This window comes from Bos taurus, chromosome 3, assembly GCF_002263795.3.
Source record: "Bos taurus isolate L1 Dominette 01449 registration number 42190680 breed Hereford chromosome 3, ARS-UCD2.0, whole genome shotgun sequence".
Classification (NCBI taxonomy): Eukaryota; Metazoa; Chordata; class Mammalia; order Artiodactyla; family Bovidae; genus Bos; species Bos taurus.
The window spans coordinates 48423009-48449333 of record NC_037330.1 but is presented as its reverse complement, the minus strand read 5'-3'; the positions used below and the strand labels follow the sequence as shown (position 1 = coordinate 48449333).

At 40.8% G+C, this 26325-nt stretch overlaps 1 protein-coding gene across 2 annotated transcripts in view; it reads right to left on the bottom strand.

Moving 5' to 3' along the window:
• Positions 1-26325, bottom strand: part of ALG14 (ALG14 UDP-N-acetylglucosaminyltransferase subunit) — a 98148-nt gene that overhangs the window by 54657 nt on the left and 17166 nt on the right. Inside the window, exon 3 of one of the 2 annotated variants that reach the window (XM_005204272.5) lies at positions 6823-6954. The exons of the other annotated variant lie outside the window; for it this stretch is intronic. Within the exon in view, the coding sequence (XP_005204329.1) occupies positions 6823-6954 (132 nt within the window). The remainder of the gene's footprint in view (positions 1-6822; positions 6955-26325) is intronic. 2 annotated transcript variants of the gene reach the window in all.

The window sequence follows — 26325 nt, the reverse complement described above, 5'->3', positions numbered from 1 at the left end:
CCACCCACAGGAAACAGCATGTACAAAGGCTCTGAGATATGAATCAGATGGGTTTGTTGGAGGAGAAAAAAAGGCAGGTCTGTCTGGCACATAGAAAACTAGGGAAAGAGAAGAGGAGGAGAAGAGGTCAGAGAAGCTGGTCAGGCTGGAGCATGCAGGCTACAGTGAGAAATTTGGATGTTATTCTAAGAACATAGAAGACTGCTGGATGTAACAGCATTCTGTGAGGAGTAACAGACTCTGATTTACATTATAAATCACATTGGCTGCTGAGTGGTAAAATTGCAGGGGGTTATGAATGTCCACAGGCAGGCAAGAGACCATGCAATGGGGATGGGGTGGTGCTGGATGGCAGGCGGACAGTGAACATGGACGGAAACAGACAGAAATCATGATAAATTGTGAGGACATGGCTGGCAGGGCTTGCTGTTGAACAGGAGTAGGGTGTGGCAGTGATAAATCAAAGATGTCTCCTGAAAACTTGACTTAAGTAAGTTTACCAAGATGGGGAAGAGTGTGTGTTTGATCCCTGGGTCAGGAAGTTCCTCTGGAGAAGGGCATGGTAACCCACTCCAGTACTCTGAGAAGCCCCAGGGACAGAGAAGCCTGGCAGGCTACAGTTCATAGCGTCGCAAACAGTCGGATATGACTGAAGTGACTTAGCATGCACGTACGTGTGTGTGTGTGTGTGTGCGCGCGCGCACGCAAGAGCTCAGGGAAGAATACTGGAGTGCGCTGTCCTTTCCTTCTCCAGGGGACCTTCCCAACCCAGGGATCAAACCCACATCTCTTGTGTCTCCTGAGTTGGCAGGTGGAATCTTTACCACTGTGCCACCTGGGAAAAAATAGGAAATACCTACGATTTTGAACCAAGAAAGTTTCAGATGCCTATTGGATGTACAAGTGGATAAGCAGTACAAGGGGAAAAGCAGTAGGCATTTAACATATACTTTCAATAACTAACTCTTTGATGATGACAGACTCACCTAGAATCAAACATATAATACAGCATCGCAAACTTCACCAACTCTACTTGCTGTTTCCAAGGTTACAGAGACAAACATAAAACAATGTGATTGGAATGACTAGAAAACTCAGCTCATTTGATGAACTATGTCATTTTTGGCTGCTAGTGATGTTCCCTGACCCAGATTCGTAATTCTGCGAAGGAGTTGAATTTTGTGTTAGAAATTTTAGATAAATGCTGTAACTCGACTCTGGTATTTGTGCCACTTAAGAGAGGGTCTTAAAAACACTAGCGTGGTGAGGTGTAGAGAGGAGTAAGCAACGATTCACCAAATCACTTTTACTCAAAGATAAATTACATGCTATATATGAAGCTACTGGGAGGCAAAGATTTGAGGCTTTCAGCCACGATTCAGATTTTAAAACTGATATTTATTAAGATACAATTTACAGAGTGAAATTTATCCCTTTTAGCACACAAGTCTTAGTTATGACAAACGCATGCAATTAACAACCACCACCATCACCACCACAATCAAGATTTAGAACAGCTTTTCACCCAAAAATGTTCCTTCAAGTTTTTTTTGTAGTCAGTCCCTCCCCCACCTCAGATGCTGGCAACCAGCGATCTATTTTCTGTCCAATTGTCTTTTTAGACTCAACGATACCCTTTGGAACTTACAACTCTTATTCACAGGATGCCTGGCAAAGCCATATTTCTTGGAAAAATATGATACGTGAAATATCAGAACCACCTAAAAAGTTATTTCATGACCTTGTAAAAGAAGAAACCATCCATTCCAATTAGTAAAGACTAGATTCAGGCCTCCAAATGAGAGTTTATAACCTATCCTCTAAGATACTTTTCATCTAATAATTGGCTTAGAAGAAGCAAGCATGACTTTTTTTCCACTGCGTGGCACGTGGGAGCTTAGTTTGTTGACCAGGCACACCTAAGCTCCCTACATTGGAGGCTTGGAGTCTTAACCACTGGACTTCCAGGGAAGTCCCCCAAACAAGTATGCCTTTTAATACATGCTCAATAAGCACAATTCTACACTTTTCCCTCAAAACAACCTGAGTTTTTGGATTACTATCTCATTCAAAAAGTTAAATTAAGATATAATATTACATATTCTTACAATGGTTTTACATATGATTTTCTATAATAGAAAACTGATAAATATGAATTCAATCAATTTTCCACATCAGTCTCATTTGTAAAATTCTGTAATACTTCTTTATTAATACTTATTTGAATTATCCATTTTGTATTCTAAAAATATTATATTTTGACAAATATACATGATACTTAATTTTGAAATATACACTATTATTACTATTATTCAATTAGATCAGTCTTTGTTAAATCTATTATGAAAGCAAATACTTAACTTGAGCTGTTGGGGTATATTTAAATTTACATACTCAATTAGAGGACTGATATTTAATGTAATTTATTTTAAAATTAATTTATTAATTGACTTCTAATTGGCCTACATGAATGAATACACCTTCCATGGTGAGCCAGAATGGGGCATACAGTCCAGTAGTTAAGGCTTTGGGCTGTGGAATCAGAAAGACCTGGATTCTAGACCTAGCTCTGTTATTTCCTGGTTTTGCATACTCTGGACAAGTAACTTCCTGTCTCACAGAGCCTGAGAGTCCTCCTCTATTAAATGTGCATAACAGTACTACCCACCTCACACAGCATGAACGCAAGTACTAAGGACCAAGCCTGGTACATGTAACTGTGGTCAATAAATGTTAGCTATTATATACCAGATGGAATTTCCATTTAAAAAACACTGAAATGTTCTATTATTCACCATTCGCTCTGAAACAAGGAAAGTGACTTTATTTCTGTTTTACAGATGACAAAGTGAGGAACAGAGACAGTTGAATGAAGAGTCAACTTACTGGCTCAGGTGCACACAACTGAGGTGAAGCAGAAAATCACCTTGCTGTTTAGACAACTCAGGTAATTTAAGGTCTGATATTACTATTGTTTCTAAAAGTGGGGTTTTCTTTTTTAACAGAAGTAAAAAAGAAACTTTGATCAAAGTCATAAGAATGCACAAAACCAGACATATGGATCAATGGAACAGAACAGAGTGCCCAGAAATAAACCCAGGCACTGTGGTCAATTAATTTTTGACAAAGGAGGCAAGAATATACAATGGAGAAAAGGCAGTTTCTTCAGCAAGTGGTACTGGGAAAGCTGGACAGTCATGTGTAAATCAATGAAGTTAGAATACATCCTTATACTATACACAAAAAGAAACTAAAAATGGCTTAAAAGACCCTAAATGTCAGACATGATACCATAAAACTACAAAACATCATAGGCAAAACATTCTCTGACATAAATTGTCACTCTATATTTCCAAGACAATATTCTATCTATAAGCAAAAATAAACAAATAGGACCTAATCAAACTTAGAAGCTTTCACACAGCAAAGGAAACCCTTGACAGAACAAAAAGACAATCTACAGACATGGAGAAAATATTTGAAAATGAAGCAAACGTCAAGGGCTTAATTTCAAAAATATACAAACAGCTCATACAACTTAATAACGAAAAACCAAATGGGCAGACGATCTGGAGACAATTTTCCAAGGAAGACATACAGATGGTCAACAGTACATGAAAAGATGCTCATCATCATTAACTGTTGGGGAAATGAAAATCAAAACTCACACGAGTCAGAATGGCCACCACCAAAAAGTCTACAAATAGTAAGTGCTGAGGGCATGGAGAAAAGGGAACCTTCTTGCACAGTTGGTGGGAATGTAAATTGATGCAGTCACTGAGGAAAACAGTATGGACATTCCTTAAAAAATTAAAAACAGAGTTGCCATATGACCTAGCAATCCCACTCCTGAGCACAGATCCAGAAAAGATAAAAATGTTAATTTGAAAAGATACATGTTCACAGCAGCACTATGTATAATACCCAAGACATGGAAGCAATGTAAGCATGCCCAACAGATGAAGGGATAAGAATGTAGCATACATATACAACGAAATATTGCTCAGCATAAAAGAGAAAGAAACAATGCCATTTGCAGCATCATGAATGGAACTAGAGATTATCATACTAAGTGAAATAAGTCAGAGAAAGACAATACCATATGTTATCACTTATTCGTGGAATCCAAAAACAAACAAAACCGATACAAATGAACTTATTTACAAAACAGAAACAGACTAACAGACATAGAAAACAATCTTTTGGTTACCAAAGGGGACGAAGGTGGAGGGACAAATTAGTTTGAGGTTAACAGATACAAACTACTATACATAAAAGACATAAAGAACAAGGTCTACTGTACAGCACAGGGAACTATAATCAACATCTTGCAATAACCTATAATGGAAAAGAATCTGAAAAAGAATATATATACATACACACACACACAACTGAATCACTCTTCTGTATACCTGAAACGAACACAACACTATAAATTTACTATATTTCAGTTTAAAAGGGCAAAAATACTCAAAAGAATTAGTGCCATTTATAATTTATTTAAAAAAGAAAAAGTCAAGGACAAATACAGGAGAGAGCTGCATGTTGTAGTTCTGCTTTTGAAGTAGGAAAAAAGGCCTTTTACCCGTTAACTTGGTGTGTGTGTAAAAGGGACTTGCACTAAGTGGGAGTTCATTTTGTGACGCCAACCATATCACAACAGCAGACTGGACAATGCTCAGGTTTGAAATAATTTTGAAAACTCAGTTTAAAATGGAAATAAGTACCTCACATTCCTTCCTTTCCCCCCTCTTATTCCTTTAGAAACATAATAGTTTTTTTTTCCTTCCACTCTTTATAGGCAAATTTATGGCACTCATAAAATTTTAGACTAAGTTTGAAGGAAACTGAGAGGACATCTAGTTCAGTCCTTTTGTTTTAAGGTAGAGAATGAGGCCCAGAAGGGATCTAAAATCAAATAAAAGCCAAAATGAGCCTGGGACCCAGTGTCTTCATGCCCCATCGGCTACTCTTCCCACCACAAGGGTATTAAACACTTTGGCCAGGCAGACAGCAGAGCCCTCCATGTCCACAGCAGACATCAGCCATCACATCATTGCCTCCTTCTCACTTTCACACCTTAGCGTCCTCAAGTCATCACACCCGAACCTGGCTGCTGTCTGTGACAGTGGCCATACCCTCAGTGACTTAGTAATGTAAACTCAAAACTTCCAGCTTAAAATGTGAAGACCATTTTTCTTCCATTTTATCTCTTAAGTTTCAGGAATAATTAAATCTTTAAGAGCAGTACACACATGTGTGCTCAGTTGCTCAGTCATGTCCAACTCTTTCGTGGCCCCATGTACTATAGCCCACCAGGCTCCTCTGTCCATGGAATTCTCCAGGCAAAAATACCAGAGTGGGTTCCCATTTCCTCCTCCAGGGGATTTTCTCAACCCAAGGATCAAACTTGAGTCTTCTGTGTTGGCAGGTGTGTTCTTTATCACTGAGTCACCAGAGAAGCCCCTTAAGAGCACTAATGATCTTTCAGAAAACATCTGAATTTTACACACTAAAAATGTGGTTGGAGACTGTGAGATAAATTTACTTTGTCAAAAATTTTAAAATAAATATAAGCAAAATTAATCTATGGTGATAGGAATCACCAGAAATTGGTTGCTTGGGCAGGGGCCAGTGGGGTGATAGAAATGTTCTATATCTTGATAAGAGATATAGTCTAATTATATACTTAAGATCTTTGCATTTCACTGCTTATAAATTATAGCTTTTAAAAACAATCTAAATTATTCATATGGAAAATTCCAGTTTTAAAATTCTAATCTAAAGGAGGCACTTGAATGGCAGTTCAGTTGGTGAAAGGCAAAGACCAAAGTGATAGAGATCTTTCAAAATCATCAGAGCTAAGTGCATTTTTGTCCAACTATTCATGAAAATAATATCCACTGTGCCAGAAATCATGTATAAGGTAAGTTAATCAAGAGTTTCTTTAAGGCTACACAGATTAATGGATTCTGCCTTAAACAGGAATGAGAATATTATTTAAGAGCTGTCTACACTATTGTGATAACATATCTGCTGATCTGCCTTACACTGAAGTGCATTTAGAATTTAGTAACAGAACTTCATCCACAGAGAATTTAAGACCGTTATAGATAAGGAAGGTAAGGTTTAATACGGTGTACTAATAAAGTTTTTGCATTTCTATATTCTGTATTACTTTCCTATAAAAACTTGGGAGTGTATGACATTCTGCCCATTGTATATCATTTCTGGTAACAAAGTTTTATTTGCCTACTAGATTGCCAATTTTTAAAATTTTTACTGGGGTATAATTGATTTACAATGCTGGGTTTGCTGCAAGTGTTCAGCAAAGTAAAAAAGATACATATATCCACACTTTTTTTGATTCTTTTCTAAATAGGCCATTACAGAGTATCGGTAACAGAGTTTTGACAAAACAAGAAAAGTATTGAAAAGGAATAAAAAACTGGCTCTTTTCCAGCTGACAAGTAAGCACATGATGTTGGCTCAGGAACCACAGGTGGACAGGAGAACAAACTGGTTAAAGAAGTGCTCTGTTAGTTCTTACTGCCATGAGACAGAGAGGGAGGAAGAAGGCAAATTCAGGGTTCAAGTTATAGCCAGAGAGGGAAGACAAATTCCTCACCTCTTTCAGCAAAGTGCATTGAAATGATAAATCTTAGCACACGCCAATAAAAGGCCTGGTACAGTATCTAGCGCAATGATAAATGGTAGCTGTTTATGAAAACAGCTTGTCCTATTACCAACAAAGCATCCATAGGAGAGTGACCCTCGCTCCCCTCCAAATACCAAATCTGGTATTTGGCACCAGATACGTACCAAATCTGGCTTCACTCGGTAAGTCAGGGGGAAAGACAGCCACATGGAGTACAAGGTGGTGAGCACTGAAGACAGCCAGGATTGCTGGACCTCCCGGCTTCTGGGAATGCGGTGAACATAGTATTCAGGAAACTGGAAGGAAATAGGGAAAACCCAAATCAACTGGGCCACCAATACGGGAGTTAAACATAGTAACAGTTAACATTTGTACAAACAGGAAATGCTGTCTTGATTACTTTTAACTTTCTTTGGAATTACTTTTAAGCTAAGCCTTTTTCGTGTTTTATACAACACACATCACTGGGTTATCACAAAAAGTTCCTAAATATGACAGCCTTGTTAAAGTCAATATTGACAATAACTGTTAGTTGCTAAGTCATGTCCAGCTCTTTGCTACCGCATGGACTGCAGCCTGTCAGGCTGCTCTGTCCATGGAATTCTTCAGGCAAGAATACTGGAGTGGGTAGCCAGTCCCTTCTTCAGGGGATCTTTCCAACCCAGGGATCGAACCTGGGTTTTGTTCATTGCAGGTGGATTCTTTATGGTTGAGCCACCAAGGAAGCCTACTGACAATAGTTAAGGGAAATTTTCTATAAAATATGTTTTATGTAAAGACCTTAACAAACTGATATGCAGAGTCATTACAAATCAATAATATAAGACAAGAAACCTAGTATCAAGATGGGCAAAGGAGATGGAACAGATAATTCTAAACAGGAAACACAGTCAAACATTTGAAAAGATGGTTAACAATTAAACATAAAAGGAAGCAATGAGTTATTTTTCACCTATCGAGTTGGCAGAGATTGTGGATATTTAATGTTACTGAGGATATAGGGAAACAGACATTTACATTCCCTTGGCAAACACATTGATGTAACTTTTGGGGAAGGCCGTTTGGGAATATCTATAAGAATTTTAAGTTTGTCTATTTTTGATCCAGCCTTTCTGTTTCCAGAAATACATCCTACAGATTTATCCATATGCTATCCACTTTATCACTGTATTTGTGGAAATTGGAAACCGTCCAATATCCTCCAAAGGGATAGGAAAAGTCCATGCAATGAAATATATAAGAACAAATGATATAGATTTATATGAACAGAGATGGAAGATGTGCCCAGATAAGTTGTCAAAGTGAATATGCACGTTGCAGGACAGTATGTTTAATATGATCCAGTATGTATTAACAAATCACACAGTTATGTGTGTTGGTATACACACTGGTACACACATTAGTATTTGCATGAAGACATACAAATATTAGTATTTGCATGAAGAAATTGGTCCCTGAGCCACGGACCACCTGGTCTGAGACTCATAAAGCATGAACTCATGTGTGAAGGTTTATGCTATCCTCCAGGAGGGCATCTATGTAGTTCCTAGAATTCAGCATAAAGTGAAAATGGGGGACACATGTGACCACTCTCTTTTACATATGATGATAAAGGATATTCCCTTTTCCTTCCATGCTACACCAGAGAAGAACAAAAGCTCTGGGCTCAATATGTTATTCACTATTATTATTTACTTATTAATCATTTACTATTTCAGTGTGTTTGTTTTCTTCCAAAGGATTAAGGTAGTAAATGTTCAATGAGAAAATAATACAAAGAGTTCCCAAACTATAGACCATACAAGGAGCAGAATCCAAAAGGGGGCAAACTTGTAAGGAATCTCGTTGGAGGTTGTGTTTGCCTAATTTGTGGAGATTATTCATTGAAAACATGTAATGGGTAAAATAGTCCTGTTAGCTGAAACTGAATTCCCCTAAAACTGAGTTCCCTTACTGAGTTTATGACTATCTCTCTATGCAAATCTTTATTCCCTTTATTGTCCCCTCTGACCTCAATCCTATGCTAACTGAGCACTAATCCTACCAGTGTCCGATGACTAAAATATATATTGCCAATACTCATTGCTAATGTACTAAAATCACTAGTATGTGTTTTCATCGTTAACATACAAACCCAGCTTGTTTCTCCAGGACAAGATGAGCTAACAGACCCCCGAGCCATGGACCCCCTGGTCTGAGACTCACAAAACAGAACATCCTGAGTCCCAAAACTATGATTAAGAAATGTCACAAGCCAATTAATATCAGTCTTTGTTCTTACCCTTAAAAAAAAAAAGAAATCCCTAACTTGAAGAAAAAGTGGGAATGGATCTGAGGCTTGTCTCCCACTCCCTTACTTGGTGCCTGGCAGTAAACCCTTACTTTGCTGCAGACTCTGGCTGCCGGAATTTGGCTCTCTGCACTGTGGGCACATGGGCCTAGATTTCAGCACTGCAGAGACAAAATCCCCCATCAGAAACCTTTGGGTCAGAAGTGTTGTGAACAGGTATTATAGTACATATACCACATATTACACAATACCCACCTTTAAAGTTTGGAGAAGTAACCGAAACTTCTCCAAGCTTCTTCAAATATTAATATTTCTGCAGCAAAATAGGAATATTCACACTAAGTGAGATGAGACAATATGCTTCACGCCAATTCAACCCAGGTTTTGCTATTAGATAAACTTGTGACAAACTTGGAACTTTTTTTCTTCCTTGTTTTTCCAAGCTTTCTAAGATTTCAGAATAGGGACTGTGGACCTGTACTAGACAATACATCTGAACCCAGTAAGATGTCATTATTATTACAGTAAAAATAACTCAGTTGAGTCTTATTATAAAGGTTTTTTTTTTGTGTTACTTCCAAAATTTGAGGCCTGACTTTAGTATCTACAATATTTTATTCAAAAAGCGTGGGTATTTACTATGCCCCTTGAATCTTTTAAAGCTGTGAACAATATAACTTAATTTTTTTTATTTTATTGAAGTTTAGATGATTTACAATGTTGTATTAATTTCTGCTGTATAGCAAAGAGACTGTGTTATACATATATATATATTCTTTTTCATATTCTTTTCCATTATGGTTTATCACAGGATATTGAGTGCGTAGTTCCCTGTGCTATATAGTAGGATCTTACCATTTATCCATTCTATATGCAACAGTTTGCATTTGCTAGTCCCAAACTCTCACTTCATCCCTCTGCCATTCCCACCTCGGCAGCCACAAGTTTGTTTTCTATATCTGTGAATGTTTCGTAGATAAGCTCTATTTGTCATATTTTAGATTCCAAATATGTGATATTCATGGTATTTGTGTTTCTCTTTCTTACTTCACTTAGTATGACAGTCTCTAGGTCCGTCCATGTTGCTGCAAATAGCATTATTTCACTCTATTATTAATATATATATACACACATGCACAACTGCATCTTCTTTGCTTATAGCTATGTAAAGAACAATGAACAATATTTTGGGGGGTATTTTTAGCATCCTGAGGGGTTGGAAGGGAGATTGGTTTGACTCTGGCTTGAAAGTCCACTCCTCTGACTCCTTCCAGACCCCAGAGAGGCAAAAACACAGGCCTTCTAGGGCCTATGCAAGGGTCTGGAGACAGCTCTCTGAGACCTGGACAAGGGAGAAGAGCCTACATCTCATCCCGGGTGGCAGCTTGAAGAAGCTGAGAAAACAGGTTCTGGAAATCTTCAGTCCATTCCCAGCAGAAGGGAAACTAGTGGAAGCGTGTTCTGGAGCCTCCTTGACGGGAACTAGAAAGACAGGCCTGAGGGTGAAAAAACAAGGTAGTGCCTGAAGAGGGGTGACCTATATTTGACTTCTGGATGAGCCATATAAGGAGCCCAACCTCATTCTTCGGATGAGATGCCAGGCTGGGGAGGGGGGTCCTGGTTCCACTCGTGGGCTGGAGATACCTGGGCCCATCACCACATGCACACAGTGACCAATCATCCAGTTTGCACAGGTGGTCCCAGTTTATACGTGTAGTCCCAGCATAATTATTAATAATACTTCCTTCTGCTCTCAGAAGTGTCTCAGTTTCAATGATAGAGTCTATTGTTACCCATAGGGTGGGCAATGAGTAGGTAGGTTCATCCTAGAGATAGGAAAGAAAATTTATTCAGAATAGTCCAAGGCAATGTGATGCAAGCATCTACATTACCATCAAGGACGAGAGCTTAAGTGGTAGCTGTGAAGAAAGCCAGCCTGGAAGTTCTACCAGTGCGATAAACAGGGCAACAGAGAGGTGGTGACCAGTGTGGAGAAAGGTGGGTAGTAAGGACTGAGCTAGGCAAGGGGTCAGAACCATGACGGTTACTAGCAGGGGATGGGGCCAGGGTGAGTGGTGGTGGTTACATATGGTGCCACTTTCTGGCTTATGGCTTCACACCAGAGAGGCCGGTGCCTCCAAATGCCATCTAAATTGTCAGGTAACTGGCAATCCTACCAAAATAGAGATTTCTCTCCAAATCCAAGTCTCTTCCCACCCAACTCCATCAGATCAGTTCTCAGAGGCACCTTTTCCGACTCATCTTTCTACATAACCCTGCTCCTCTTGCCTGTACACACACTCCTTTCTCCTCCAAACACCAGGCTTGCTTTTTGTTTTAAAGTTACCCTACTTACTCTCCTGGCATATTATATGTTTCCTCCACATGTCTGTCTGTTTGGTCCACTAGAATATAACTTACCTGAAGAGGCCAGGAACCTGAATCACTGCAATCTCAGTGCTTTTGAGTATTTGAGCAATGCATATTTACTGAATAAGTGATTCGTACATTATTGGATATTAATAGAAAATAATTCAAGCTTCCTGTCACTTAGCTGAGATGTATTTAGACTAGGAATGAAGAAATGACACAAAGCAGGTAATTTCAGAGTGCTTCCATGGGCCTTATTTGTACAATCTACTCAATAAATGGGAATTCCTGGGGCTAGAGGGAAAATGCCCAAGCACAGCTCTGGGTTGAGAGTTCACAAACAGCCAGTGTCAAGAGGCATGAAACCCTAAGGGAGATGAGAAGGAACCAACGACAAATTAACGAGACCTGGGTACACAGCCTAGACTTCTCTCTGTGAAACCGACCATTCACAAGGGCCTCAAGGAACTTCTTAGCTCTTGTGGATCCTCTCCCCAGAAAACAGGTCCATGCCTGAGGTATGAGCACAAAGGGAAAGGGAGTGAGGTTAGAGAGCCTCCCACTGTGTATCTTAAAGTGTTTGAAAAATTCTATGCCCACTGGGTCTGTATTAACCTATGTGCAGGCAGACAGTCAAGTGGATGGAAGCCTAAGGCCATCCTGATATGGACGGAGCCCTCAAGTTATCCATGCCTGATACACAGAAGTTGGTGCTGGGGTGTCTGATGTCCCATGTCGCCTAGAAGAAATACTGAGAACCAGGCCAGGACAAAATCTTAAGAGAGTTTTTATTACTTTATAGAGTTTCAGAAGATAATCAAACATATAAAGAAGTAAATGAGGAAAACTGATTGACAGAATGCTTATATTTTGGTCTTCACAAAAGTTCCTTTGAAGACAAAGGAATGGAACAATTTCAGAGAGCTACAATTTAGGCTTGGCTATGACCAGGCATTCTGAGGAGTTGTGGCATCTGGAGCAATTCAAGTGAAGGCATCTTTATAGACATACTGTTTTTGTTAGTCTGTACCTTTGCCTTGAAGAAACTGTCCCGACCCTTTTTTTATGTCTTATTAATGGGATGCAGGACACAAAGCATGCTTCACCCATCATTTTACCCACTGAGCCACATCTCCAAATCTAACATTTGATTTGGGAGTGGCCACATGACCCAAGCAGGGTCAGCTTTTTCCTGGATTCTTACAGAGACCCAGGCACAGTTCTTCCTTTGAGAAACACTGTGGACTGCTAAACCGGCGACCCTCAATCCATTCTACTAGGGCAAGAAATATATACTTGTTTTGGTGTTCCTCTATTTACTAGGCTTTTCTATAACAACTTGAAACTCAACTATTATATTTGCTACCAAAACAGGATACTCCTGCACTACCAAACCAAAAATTGACAAATGAAGAGAAGACTCTATCATAAACAGATTTCCTGAATAGACATGAAGATCTATGTTGGCACTAGCAGAGACGAGGGCTGGTGGGGGGGACTGTCCCCCTGCTTCCTTCTTCCCAAACCTCTACACACATTCCTATCTACCCACTTCTTCCCTACATTCTTGCCACTTTCATGGTCCAAGCCATCACCACCTCTCACTATTACAATTCCCTCTTAATTCATCTCCGCTTCTCCTCTTGCTTGCCTTCATTTCATCCTTCACAGAATCTCCAGAGCGATCTTTTCATAATGTACAGCAGATCTTTCCTTTCATTCTCCTGCTTAAAACCCTCCAAAGGCTTACCGCTACTCTTTGGATGAGATCCAACTTTCTTACCACTGCCTCCAAGGTCCCATGTAGTCTGGGGCTGGCTTACCTCCCCAACCGCCCCCTGCTCACCCTAACCACACTGGTCTCCTTTCTGCTGTTTGAATGTGCCGGACTCATTCCTTCCTGAGGGCCTTTTCTGCTTCTTCTGAGCGGTCTGCCTTGCCCCGGGACTTTCTCCTAGTAAGCTCCTTCCTGCAAATCAGGTCTCTCTTGAATGTTCTCTCCTCAGAGGATTCACTTCTCCTCCATCAGCCCCTCCCTGACCACACTGTCTTCTTTTACTATCTTCACAGCTGTTCTTGGTAATGCAAATTAACTTGTTTGTGGTGGCTTGACTGCTCCCTGCCTCTCTCTCCAGAGCGAGAGCTCCAGTGAAGGACAGGATTTCGTGAGGCTGGCACGCAGCATGGTGTTTCATGAGTCACACGTGCTCTTCACCACTGAGTAGATAAATGAGTGTCATTACCATTTCTAGAAGTCCCAACCTGTGGTCTCTGCTGGGGAGGATAATGATTCTTTATCTCATACCATCTCAGGAACATAAAGCACCAATTAATCCCATCTCCTCATTTCACAGATGAGGAGTCAAATTTCCCAGGGGGACAGAGCCACAAGTGGTAGAGCCAGGACTGGAACCCTGGCCTTGAGTCCCTAAGCCTTCCTGCTGAGAAGCCGGACTCCCTGACACAGCTAGTTGAATCAGCTGCCCCTGGAGCTGTGCTTCCCCGCCTCCTGTCGTTTCTAAGACAGCCAGCTACCCATCCTGACCCATTTTCTCTTCTTTCTCTGTTTGGCAACCCGCCTGCCCCATGTGTCGCCAGCCTGCCACCCCCAGAGTGTGCTGCATCTCTATGGCAGCTGCTCTCCTGGCCTCCTCTCTCCTCTCTGCACTTTGTGCTCCGCTCTGCACTGTAGGTTTGGCTCCCCTCCCCCACCTACCGCTGTTACCAATGACTCCCTCCTCTGCCCCCAAGCCTTTCCGGGGAAAATTCAGAACAAAAACGCAGGGCCTTAGAAATCTTCAGACTTTTCTGTTGAATATTAGACCCCGAGGCCCTGTTGGCAGGTTCTGCTGTTTTGCTGTTGCTCCTACCTGGCAGCCAACTAGGTCACACACTCCTAGAAACTATGTTGTGCTGCTGCTGCTGCTGCTAAGTCGCTTCAGTCATGTCCGACTCTGTGCGACCCCATAGACGGCAGCCCACCAGGCTCCCCCGTCCCTGGGATTCTCCAGGCAAGAACACTGGAGTGGGTTGCCATTTCCTTCTCCAATGCATGAAAGTGAAAAGTGAAAGTGAAGTCATTCAGTCGTGCCCGACTCTTAGCGACCCCATGGATTGCAGCCCACCAGGCTTCTCCGTCCATGGGATTTTCCAGGCAAGAGTATTGGAGTGGGGTGCCATTGCCTTCTCCGAGAAACTATGTTGTAGTTGAGTCCTTTCTTTCTGTGTAGGTCAACATGGCCACCCTGCAGTATGTGTCTATCCTGCAATGTGATCCAGTTTTTTTCACACAATTGGCAGTGATATCAAAGACAAAGAGACACTCTCCTTAATTCTCTCTTCACCATATAGAGACATCCTTTTCATCTATCTATGTAAGCTTTCTCATTAAGAAGTAGCAGGGACCAGGCTTACATTACTGTGTAGCCCACAGAGCCACCCAGTGTTCCCCACACATACTCGATTGATGTATAACCAAATCCACAGCAAAGACGGAATGTTTAAGAGTTTAAAAAAAAAAAAAAAAAAAGAGTAATAGATTTTTTTTCAAGCTTCTAGTTTGTCTGGAATTATATGAACACTAAGTGAAACGCTAAGGGTATACGACAACTTGTAACTTTCAAAGTGTCTTTCAGAATTACATCACTACTAAAAACCACAGACATATCTGGCTTTAGATTTGTGACAAGCTAAATAGGAGTTTATAGTGATTTAGATGGAAATAATTCCACCAAGGAATCCAGATGGCATCATAAACCACAACAGAGCAGGTCAAGTGGTCTATGAAGTCATTCTTCGCTGCTACCACACACTGAAATGTACAATACATTTATTATTTAGTGAATGCCATGCTAGTGCAGAATCTTGGAAACAAGACAAAATGAAAATGGTAAAATTCTATTCAACCAAAAATGGTTTCAGCTTTCTTTCATAACTGCTCTTTTTAATAATGAAAAGTATAATATACAGTAAAAGTATGTTGGATGACTCACCCAACGATTCTGAAATCAAGATGACCATAATTTACTAAAAAACACAAAAGGTTTTATAGGCATGTCCTTCCAGAACTTGGTAGCTGCTCACTTCACGGTAGATGATGACGATGCACCGTGAAGTGACTTAGGATGAATGAGCTGTGGGTTCCAAGCCAGGTTCCGCTCAGATAATCAGCTCTGAAACCCGGGTGACTTAGCCTCTCTGGACCTCAGATCTCTCACTGGAAAGCAAGGAGGCCTGGCTGAGATCAGGGAATCCTTAACCAGCCATCAGGATCCCACAACTCGTTCTCAAGCTTGACTCATCAAAGAAGACAAGGTCGCTGTTATAGCCCTGCCTCACAACTTGCAGGCATTCCTCACTTTACCTTGAGAAGTTCTTTTCTTATGTGGAGGTCTCAGGCTTCAGGGAAATAAAAAGAAGATTGTTCTTGAAACAATTATGGGAGTCTGGCCCAAAAGATTTCTAAAGTCCTTCATAATGAACATTAGTTGTCCTTTTCCAGCAATAATCTGATTTTTCCTTTGGGTAACTCACTCTTGCTCACATTCGCAGTCAGATGCTTTTGGTAGGATTTTAGCCCGTCTCCTTAACTCCCAACCTGTAGCTCCAAGAGTAGACCTGGAACAGCTTCAGCACCAGGGAACAACACTCACCTCTGGCTGTGATGATTAGCTGAAAGATGGGAACATGATCCAGTTGGAGATCATTAGGCAGCAGATGTTAGCTTGGATTTTTGGGGAAAAGACGCTTTATCTCTCCCTCTCCTACATGCTATAAGAGACCTTCTTCTTCCTTAGACAGTTAGGGCAAAGACATGAAGCCAGGAGGTGCTAATGCTCTTTGCTCCCCTGTGGGGAGAGCTGGGGGTTGCTGGAGGCAGCACTGGGGGGCCCAACGGCGATGACTCTGTGGAAGATGGAGCAGAGACATGCTGCTATCCTTGGTGATCTCCCTGGGCAGCTGGACCAAGTCTTGCCAGAAACAAGACTGAATTTTTCCCATGTCGTAAGTCAACACATTCTCTTTATTGTTTGAGCCAGTTTTGAGTTTGGTTTTAGGGCACTTGCATCTGAAACACTTCCTTTTAGCTTTAAAATGGTATGAATTTAAAGACTGTTTGCCTCTGCTTAAAAAGGAAAATATATTCAAATCATAGATGAAGCAGTCATTTACAACACTGGCTATCAGAGCTGGACTCTTCATTGTAAGCTCAGATAAACTCCCAAGAGCACCTATTAGGTGACAGAACCGGGCTGGGAGCACAAGGGTAAGTAAAATATTTATAAGGAACTCACTGCCATTTGGTAGAGTGACATAGGACAACTAATAATTGCAATCAGAGAGACTGATACAATAAGAGACATAATTATTAAAAATTATGTTAGCACCAAGTAAGAAATGATGAATTAATACTTTGATAAACTAAGTTAAGCTTTATGGAAGAGCTGTTTTATCTAACTTGGAAGAATATGAGATTTACCAGGTCTAGCAGAGGGGGAAAGAGGTTCTTCTGGCATGTTCACAGCAGGGAGGCATGGAGTGGCACGGAATACCTGGGGAACTAGATTTTGGCATGTAAAGAGCAGAGAGCAGCAGCAAATGGAGCTTGAGAAGTAGGGCCCCCAAAGCCATGCTAAAGAGTATGTGCTCAAATCTAAAGGCAAAGAGGAGATACTGAAGATGCTAAAAAGGAGAGTATGAAGAGAGTGGATAGAGGGGCCCTGCTGAGGGGTCTCAACCAGAGAAGGGAAAGCATTTGGGAGAAACAAATATACCAGGAGAATGATGCTGAAGGCCTAACGGATGCTCATAACACTAAGGCGAAGGACTGGAGAGGGCAAGAGGCGGGGATCAGGGATTTAAGGAGGATGGGGAGCTTAGGGTGACTCTCAGGTTTCTAGGGGAGTGATGGTAAAAGGGGAAACACACTGAGAGCATATCATTGTGGTTCGATTTTGAGCATAATTTTGAGTCAGAAAAACACTCTAAGTACAAAATATATCAGTGTTAGAGAATGTGTGTGCTAAGACACTTCAGTTGTGTCCGACTCTTTGCGACCCTACAGAGTGTAGCCCGCCAGGCTTCTCTGTCCATGGGATTCTCCAGGCAAGAATACTGGAGTGTGCAGCCACGCCCCCCGCCAGGGGATTGTCCCAACCCTGGGATCGAACTCACATCTCTTATGTTTCCTGCATTAGCAGGCGGGTTCTTTACCACTAGCACCACTTGTTAGAGAATACATACAGGTAATTTTCAGGTTGAAATGGGACAGAAAGGATTTGTACGGGAACATGGGCAATGGACTGACTTGGCAGGGTGGTAGACAGAGTAAGACAACTGGGAATCTAGGAAAAGGCAGTGTTGGGAAATCTAGATTCTAGGCAGGCGCTGACAGGTCTCAGGGTAACCTGGCTTGGAGCAGAGGCCTCATTTGTCTCAGACAAGTCAGACCTGACAGCCAATGGTGGGATCACGGATGCTTGTTGAGGATCCCTGGTCTCATCCAGGCCTCCTGGCTTCATTCACAGTGAGAGGCTGACGTCCAGAGAGACTAAGTTACCCGAGGTGATAAGGTGGTTGGTCATCAGCAGGACCCAGCTTGGAACCCAGAGCTCCTTTGTCATAGGTCACTTCGTGGGTCGTCACTTTCTACCATGACTCAGGCGCCTCTCACATCCTTGAAGGACAAGTGAACACCCCTGTACCCCCTCTTCCACTTCTGCCTCCTTCTAGTGCTCAGCTCTTTGGTCAATTGGTGATTGAAACCACCACTGGTCAGCCTCACTACTTGCAGGGCTTAGAACTATGTTGTCCCTGGCAGGATTGTGACTACTGGCTCCAGAATTATTTCCTGGAGCTTAAAGGCTAAAAGGGACCAAAGAATCTCCATCTATGCAAAAGGAAGGATAAAAGGAAACAGGCCACATCCTGATTTTGTGTCAACAACAACAAAAATTACTGTATACTTGGGCCCATGAATTTTTAAAGTATGCTATTTATGTAAATATTTAAATTCAAACACTGGTTATTATAATGTCTTTAATTTGCTTTAAAATGGAGAAACAACAGCATCATACTGTAAAATGTTACCAGCTCTGCATGTTGTCAGAAGCCCATACAAATTTCACTGGCACGGGGAAGAAGTTAAATTACCTGAAGGTTGAAATAACTGCAATATACTATTTACAGTTACTTTAATAACATCAATTCAGAATCTGATTCAAAGAAAGTTTAATTTGCCTTTGTTGAAGAGATGGAGGATGTGACAATTAAGATTTGGGAAGGAGTTTAAGCTACTTAAAATACTTGAGAACCATATATTATACATCTATCTGATGTACTGTTTTAGAAATAATCATTTATGCACTGAAAGAGCCACGGCAGGATGTCTAAGTGCAATACATTTTAGATACTTTCTATTTAAGGTATTTCAGGCATCTAGAATGATCCTCTTCCAAATTAGAGATATTTTTTACCTTCACCTATAATTGAATATAGTTAAGGTCCACCATAAAGAGGAAAAGTGCATGTATACACTGGTCACACTCTAAAAAGGTAAATACGTTAAACCATGAACTGTAACAAAACCCCGTAACTGCTTTTACACAGTTCACAAACTTACTTCTTCTAGGATTGCCTGGGAATTATGTAAGAGAGATACCAAGTGCATTAGCATTAGATTTAGAAGTCTCAGCAGTTAAACACAGCCTCAGTTCACTGTGTGAAGTCAGCACCCCACCTTGTGGAAAACAGCAGGTGTTGTTAAATGCAAGCACATCATGCTAATTTCAGAAGTTCTGGTAGATGAGTCCTACAATCAGGAAACTCACTGAATCACACAGACAGGCTAAAAGATGATTCCAAGAGATCCCTATTTATTAAAGTAACAGAAAAAGTAATGTGCTTCCAAAAAATTTTACTAGTCCCTAAATATTAGTGCTGATGAAATGTGGGTATTCAGAAAATTACTACTTCCACTGGGGCTTTTCTCTCTTCTCAGCTTTATTTCTAAACAAACAAACAAACAAACAAAAAACCAAAAACCCCTCCAAAACACTTTGTTTTCTAATTATAACTTTAGAAAACACAGAAAATGTTCAAACAAAACTGAAAATCAACCATTATTGGTAACGCTAAGATGATTCCTCTACCCACTTTGTACAATCTTAATACCAGCTAACTTAAATCTTTTCTGCAACTGGAAACATTCTAAGACGGTCTTGGGTTTCTAAATCTGAAATAATTTCTTGCCTTGTAAATTTAACCGACTGCTTTCAGCAGCTGTCGTGATTCCTCCATTTGTTCGTGCGAGTGCTGAACTCCCCGCCTTCCTTACTTTTCCCCAGGTTCACTCTTTGCGTCCCCCTACCCTTCCCGAGAAGCTACCGTTCCCGCCCCCGCCCCCAACACTCTAGCTCCAGAGCTGTCCCTCCTTCACACGCAAATCAGCATGGTCTTTTCTCTCTCTGGGCCTGCTGAACACGGCTGTCTTCGCACGGAACTCCTTCCCTGCCATCCAGAGAATTCCGCTTGCTGCTCTCCGACTCCTGGACTAAAGGCTTCCTCTTCCTTGGATTCCCCTTGTTTTGGTGGAGCGCGTCCTCTGTGAAAGGATTTATGGGGAATCAGTTTGAGGACATTTCTCCACTGTCATTCTGAATGCCAGTAGAACCCCCAATGTGACTCCTTTCCTTTTCCTTTCTGGATGTTTTTGGAATTTTTCTCTTTAACCACGAGTTCTGAAATAGTATGATGATATATCTTGCTGTGACTACAGTTTTAACTGGCTCGGGGGTAGTCCTTTAGTTTGAAGGTCATGTCCTTCGGGTGCTGGGAATTTTTCTTGGCTCTTCACTTAAAAAAAAAAACAAAAACAACTTCCCCTATGTCCTTGGTCTTTTTGGATAGTAGACTGCCAACATCTAATTTAATTATTTAATTTTTTTACCTTTTCTCTACTGTTTTTGTTTTTTGTTCTTATTTACAGAAGAGTTCTTGAATTTGATCTTCCAATGTTCTGATTTTTTAATTCTTATAATTAAAATTTTAATAGCCAAAGGTCTTTCTTATTCTATGAGGGCTTTTAGAAGGTAGATCTCATTCTTTTTTTAAAGATACAATGGCCTCTCATTTCTCTAACGTTATTGTTTTCCTTCGAAACCCCCTCCTCCGCCCTTCCCATTCCTTTTCTCAAAATCCCTTTCCTGGTTAGTTTTGCCTTCTCTTATGTTAGGGACTTTCTTCCAATATTTGGTAGTCTGTGGATGCTGGTTCAAAGCAGTAGTTCTCAAGAGAGAGGGGGAGATTTCTCCCTCAGAGACCTTCAGGCGACAAGGATAAGAGACACGTTTGGCCGGAAGCCTGGGGGTGAGGGGTGGGACTGGGGGTGAGGGGTGGAGAAGGAATGGGTGCTACTGGCCTCTAGTGGTGAAGGCTGGGGATGCTGCTAAACATCCCCCAGGGAGAAGACAGCCTCCCCATCTAAAATATCAACAGTACCAAGGCTGAGAAATCCCAGTTCCTACTGAAGAATGAGGCATTAAAAGGAAGACAGAAGCTCTGTGTGCTGGGTGGAACTTGTCACGTAGAGGACAAAAACAGGACTTGACCACTTCACTGGGGGAAAATCCCAAGTGTTGGAATACATAGCTCTAATCTCCAAAGCAAATCAGTTTCTTCAAAGTTAATGTTTAATCTCCTGCCTGGGGAAACATATGAACTGATGGCAAAGGAGACCTAAGTGGTATGCATGGGGGGAACAGGGGTAGTTATACACATTCCTTAAGCTCTCAGTTTTTAGGGCAATGTCTTAACCCATCTGCAATTTGGTTTGTTGTTTCCAAAGCCAAAATTTCTTTATTTAACCTTTCCCGTGGATAAACCTTGGGTTTTCTACCAGGTAACGGCAGAGAGGCTGGGAGCCTAACTGACAAGGCAGTTAGGCAGACTTCAACCAAGAGGCTTCTTTCCCACCCTACCCTGTACTCCATACTCCAGAGGTACCTGGTGCTATATTATTTTTTAGTCAGCAGCACTGCCCAATAACACTATCATTAATTAATTTCTAAGGTTTCCAGTATTCATGCTCTGCCTGTCCAACTACACCAAAACCTCAGACTAAGGGTACTTCCTTTCCTTACTTTATAAAAACACAGTCCACATTCTGCATACAGAAACTACTTAATATCCACTTATAATTTTCAAGGATTTTACTTTTGAGAAGCCTTCTAGGGAGCTGTTCTACCTGTCACAAATAAAGAGCGTATAAAACAAATAAACAGTACTGCAACCTCAAGAAGGTGTTTGGTGAAGAAAGTCTTTAAATTCACACTCTTCATGGAAAGACTGCTAGAAAGCCAGTTAGAGCCTTTTCAAACTCAAGAAAGGATATTATCCCTAGCAAGGTTATATGATGCTACTAAAAAAAGAATTGGGGACAATCTCTCCTCATCTTCCCCAAGCCAGATTAGTATGCGATATATATTAGAAATCCATCTAAAGTCCAGCGGTTCCTTGCCCCTACTGAGAAGTCGAGCAGGGCCCAAAAGCATGTTCCGCAGTGCGCTGCCACCTGGTGGCAGCATGAGGGAATGACAGCAACATGGGGTGAGGAAGCAGCCGAGGGAGAGTCTTAATATTTTACAAAGTTCTTCAACACGTGGAAGGACTTCGAAGAATCATTTCTGGAGCTTGAAAGGCCTTTTTGGGTTGGAAGAGGAGGGGTGAGAGAGGAAGTGGGGGAGGGGAGAGAAAAAAGAGAAAGAGAGAGTGCAAGTGCACAGGACTTAGGAGATAGTTTTAAAGCAGTGCTGGGAGGGCCTGGGCAGCCCCTTTGAATTCCAGGTTGCATCCTGGTTCCTCCAGCCAGTGTAGATAGAGGCTGTTGACTCATTTGGGTGGTACAAAATATTATTTATAAAGACACTTGGAGATGAGGATGCTCCACTGATAAGACTTCCCAGGGCCACTGATAGAATCTCCGAACTTCTGCTTGATTTCTCTTTTCTCCTCAACTCATATCCAATCTGTCAGGAAAATTCTATTACTCTACTTTCAGGAAAAAAAAAAAATCCAAATTCTAACCATTTCCCCCTGTTCCTATCCCTAGTAATACAAGCCACACTCTCTCTTGCTTGGATTGCTTCAACTACCTAACTACCCTCCTTGGTTTCACCCTGTCCCTTACAGTCTACGGGCAACACAGCAACCAGAGTGATTTGTTTAAAACAGCAGTCAGGCCACGTCACTCTCTGGGGCAAAACCTTCCAACAGCTCCCTATTTTCCTCAGAGCAAGACAGGAAGTCCTCAGACGGGCCTACAAGGCCCCACACCATTTGGCCCCAACCTACCCTTCCGTCTCTCCTCTGGTATCCCTCCCTCCATTCACTCTGACCCTCAGCCATTCCCCCAACATCCATTAGGCAGTTTTTCCAGACCACACCCTCTGCCTGAAATGCCTTCTCCCAGGTGCTCCCGTTTTCTTGAAGATCCTGATCAGAATTGCAAATTTTTCCTCCTTGTCAGAATTCTCAATCCCCCACCCCAACCCCTGGCTCTTGGGCAATCACCCCCCAGCACTGATTGCCTACTAATAAGCTGTATGGTTTTCTTATTCTGTCTAGTATTACTGCCTTTCTGATCCAGCTCAAGTAGATTGCAGGAATATTTCTGGCCTGTTTTTTCACTGATGTATCCCAACTGCCTATTACAATGCCTGGCAAGTAGAAAACAAATATTTAATATTGAATTAAAAAAAACTTGAAAAACTCTAGAATTCTGACTGATACTGCATCATAAATTGGGGAAAGAAATGCTGGGCTGGATGAAGCACAAGCTGGAATCAAGACTGCCGGGAGAAATATCAATAACCTCAGATACACAGATGACACCACCCTTATGGCAGAAAGTAAAGAACTAAAGAGCCTCTTGATGAAACCGAAAGAGGAGAGTAAAAAGTTGGCTTAAGGCTCAACATTCAGAAAACTAAGATCATGGCATCCAGTCCTATCACTTCATGGGGAATGGATGGGGAAACAGTGGTTGATTTTATTCTGGGGGGCTCCAAACTCACTACAGATGGTGATCGCAGCCATGAAATTAAAAGATGCTTACTCCCTGGAGGGAAAGTTATGACCGATCTAGACAGAATATTAAAAAGCAGAGACATTACTTTGTCAAAGGTCCGTCTAGTCAAGGCTATAGTTTTTCCAGTAGTCATGTATGGATGTGAGAGTTGGACTATAAAGAAAGCTGAGTGCTAACAAATTGATGCTTTTGAACTGTGGTGTTGGAGAAGACTCTTGAGAGTCCCTTGGACTGCAAGGAGATCCAACCAGAATCCTAAAGGAAATCAGTCCTGAATATTCATTGGAAGGACTGACGCTGAAGTTGAAACTGAAATACACTGGCCACCTGATGCGAAGAACTGACTCATTGGAAAAGACCCTGATGCTGGGAAAGATTGAAGGCAGGAGAAGAAGGGCATGACAGAGCATGAGATGGTTGGATGACATCACTGACTCGATGGACGTGAGTCTGAGCAGGCTCTGGGAGCTGGTAATGGACAAGGAAGCCTGGTGTGCTGCAGTCTACGGGGTCACAAAGAGTTGCACACGACTGAGCGACTGAACTGAACTGAACTGAATTGGCAGGTATTCTTGTTTGGGGTCTGATTCAAGGGAGAAGAATGCCTCTTACGGAGATTGGCTTTTGGCTCCAAATACACTTTTTCACATTAAGGAAATCATTAAAAATGTTAGAATAATAGGTTATTTGTTCAATGCACTGTTTAAGGACAATAAATGTAGGCAGCCAAGAATATGAATATGATGCAGATAAGAAGACTAGAATTCAAAGTAACTGCAGTATATGTGGGGTTTGAACATGGCATGCATTCAGTACCACCTGGCCCAGTAAACTATTGAAAAATATGAAGAGAGGCCCAGGAGGGTTTTATTTAGTGACCAAAACAGTAAGAGTTTGGGATAGCTATTTCACTTATTTACCCCACAGGATACTCTCATATATTTACTGCATTTACATCAAATCAAGAATTCAATCAACATTCTAGCAGAATGCTACAGTGCCAAAGGGGTGACACGCCCTTCCATGTCAGCAAGGTACTTAATTTGCGCTTTTGGTTTTTCATTTTTTTCTAATCAAAGTCACACTCACATTTGCAGAAAATCTAGAAAGTTATAAGAATACTTGCAGACTATATATAACAAATTCAAAATTGTTTACTACAGTATTCTATGAAAAACTGAAAACAACAATAGGGAAAAGGCACAACAATACTACATATCTAAGCATTATAAGGTAGACCTACAAGTACCAACATGGAAAAGTAGGTACAGAGTTAAAAGAACAGAAAAGCTGACAGCAATGTACAGGGTGTGATTTATAGACTAGCCATGCTATGCTCTCCCACCCCTGTTTATACAGTTACGTATATATATGTACACATAATTCATAATATCCTGTTATAAGTACATGTATAACAGGAGGAAAAAAAAGTAATCCCAGCAGGATATGACTCAAGCTGGTGCAGTGTTTCCCTCTAGACAGTGAGACTGGAGTGGTTACTGGAAACTCCCATTTTTTACTCCCATACTTCTTTGCAGTCTACAGATTTTCAATTTAGAAACACAACTTTTGGAAAAGAAAAGAAACAGAAAAATAACTGTTTACAGTCCTGCAGCAGGTAATTATGGGGCATACTGATTATAAAGATATGCTGAAATATCCACATAAGCATAATGTCTTGTATAGAATTGGCATGCACTGAATATTCCTTTTTTCCCCCTACAAAATAAACAAATAATCTTTCTTGGCAAAGCATTATACGTTTAACTATAGAGTAGTGAGAAATCTAGTCAGTGACCCAAAAGTAAAGAAGGTTGACCCTAATTTTCAACCCTTCAACTCAGTTTTCAGAAACTTCTATTATTGTTTTACATAAGAAAAAAGCTCACTCTTTTAATTTTTATGTGTATTCAAAAAATGTTTTATTCACGTGTCACTGAACTTCTGTCTTTACTGATATGATGTTAAGGTGCCAACTCAGGCTCTAACAGAAGTTACAAGGAGTAATGGTTGTCAAGCCGGGTGGTTAACAAATAAGGCGCAGACTGAGAAGCAAATAAAAAAATGAACCAGAATCTACAGTGCAGTGCCCTGACTCTCACTTCCCTCAGTGTCCCAAAGGGGTGGATGTCCCTGCTGAAACACAGGCCAACAGGTGGATGACTGCTTCCCGGGAAGAAGCTCTGCTGTGATTTTTCACTTACCTTTATATAATACAGCTCTGGTAATTGGTTCTATTTGGAAAGGTTACCATCCAATTTTTCGAAAAGATATTACTTTAGCCACTCTTTACTTTAGAGATAATCCCAGTGGAAATTACATTTTCTTTAGAAGGCTTTTCCAGATTTTTTTCATACAGGTAATTTCACAGCTAAACATGGTTTTGTTTTTTATTTCGCTTAGCGTTCTGCCCCTCACCTTTCTAATCTCAGTTGCTTTCTTTGAGTGGCATCGAGATGTTTCTCCCCAGAGAAGCCTGTTTCTCTTCAAAAGCTAGTTAAACTACTTAAAGAAACATAGACTGAGATGAGTTAAAAGTGCACCAGAAATAACTATTTCTCTTCACTCTTGTGTAACTATAAATAAGATAAATTATGTACCTAAAGATGTTAAATACAAGTAAAAATGTACTGAATCAGAGGAATTAGGAGGAATTTGAATGAGGTTTCTGCAACAAAAGTAGGTCATTTCTACCTTTCAATAATAAGACTATATTATTAACATAAAATTTAGCTTTAAAATCTGCTAGATATTTATATCTATCATAAATAGACAAATATTAACATTTAAATATTTTTCTAAAAACTAACAAAAGTATTTAGAAATTCCATATTAGACTAAGTTATTAACCAAACAGTAGAAACTTCCTATGCTACTTGGGCAACAATATGTGGTTAATAATAGGTCACTTGTATCTTCTAG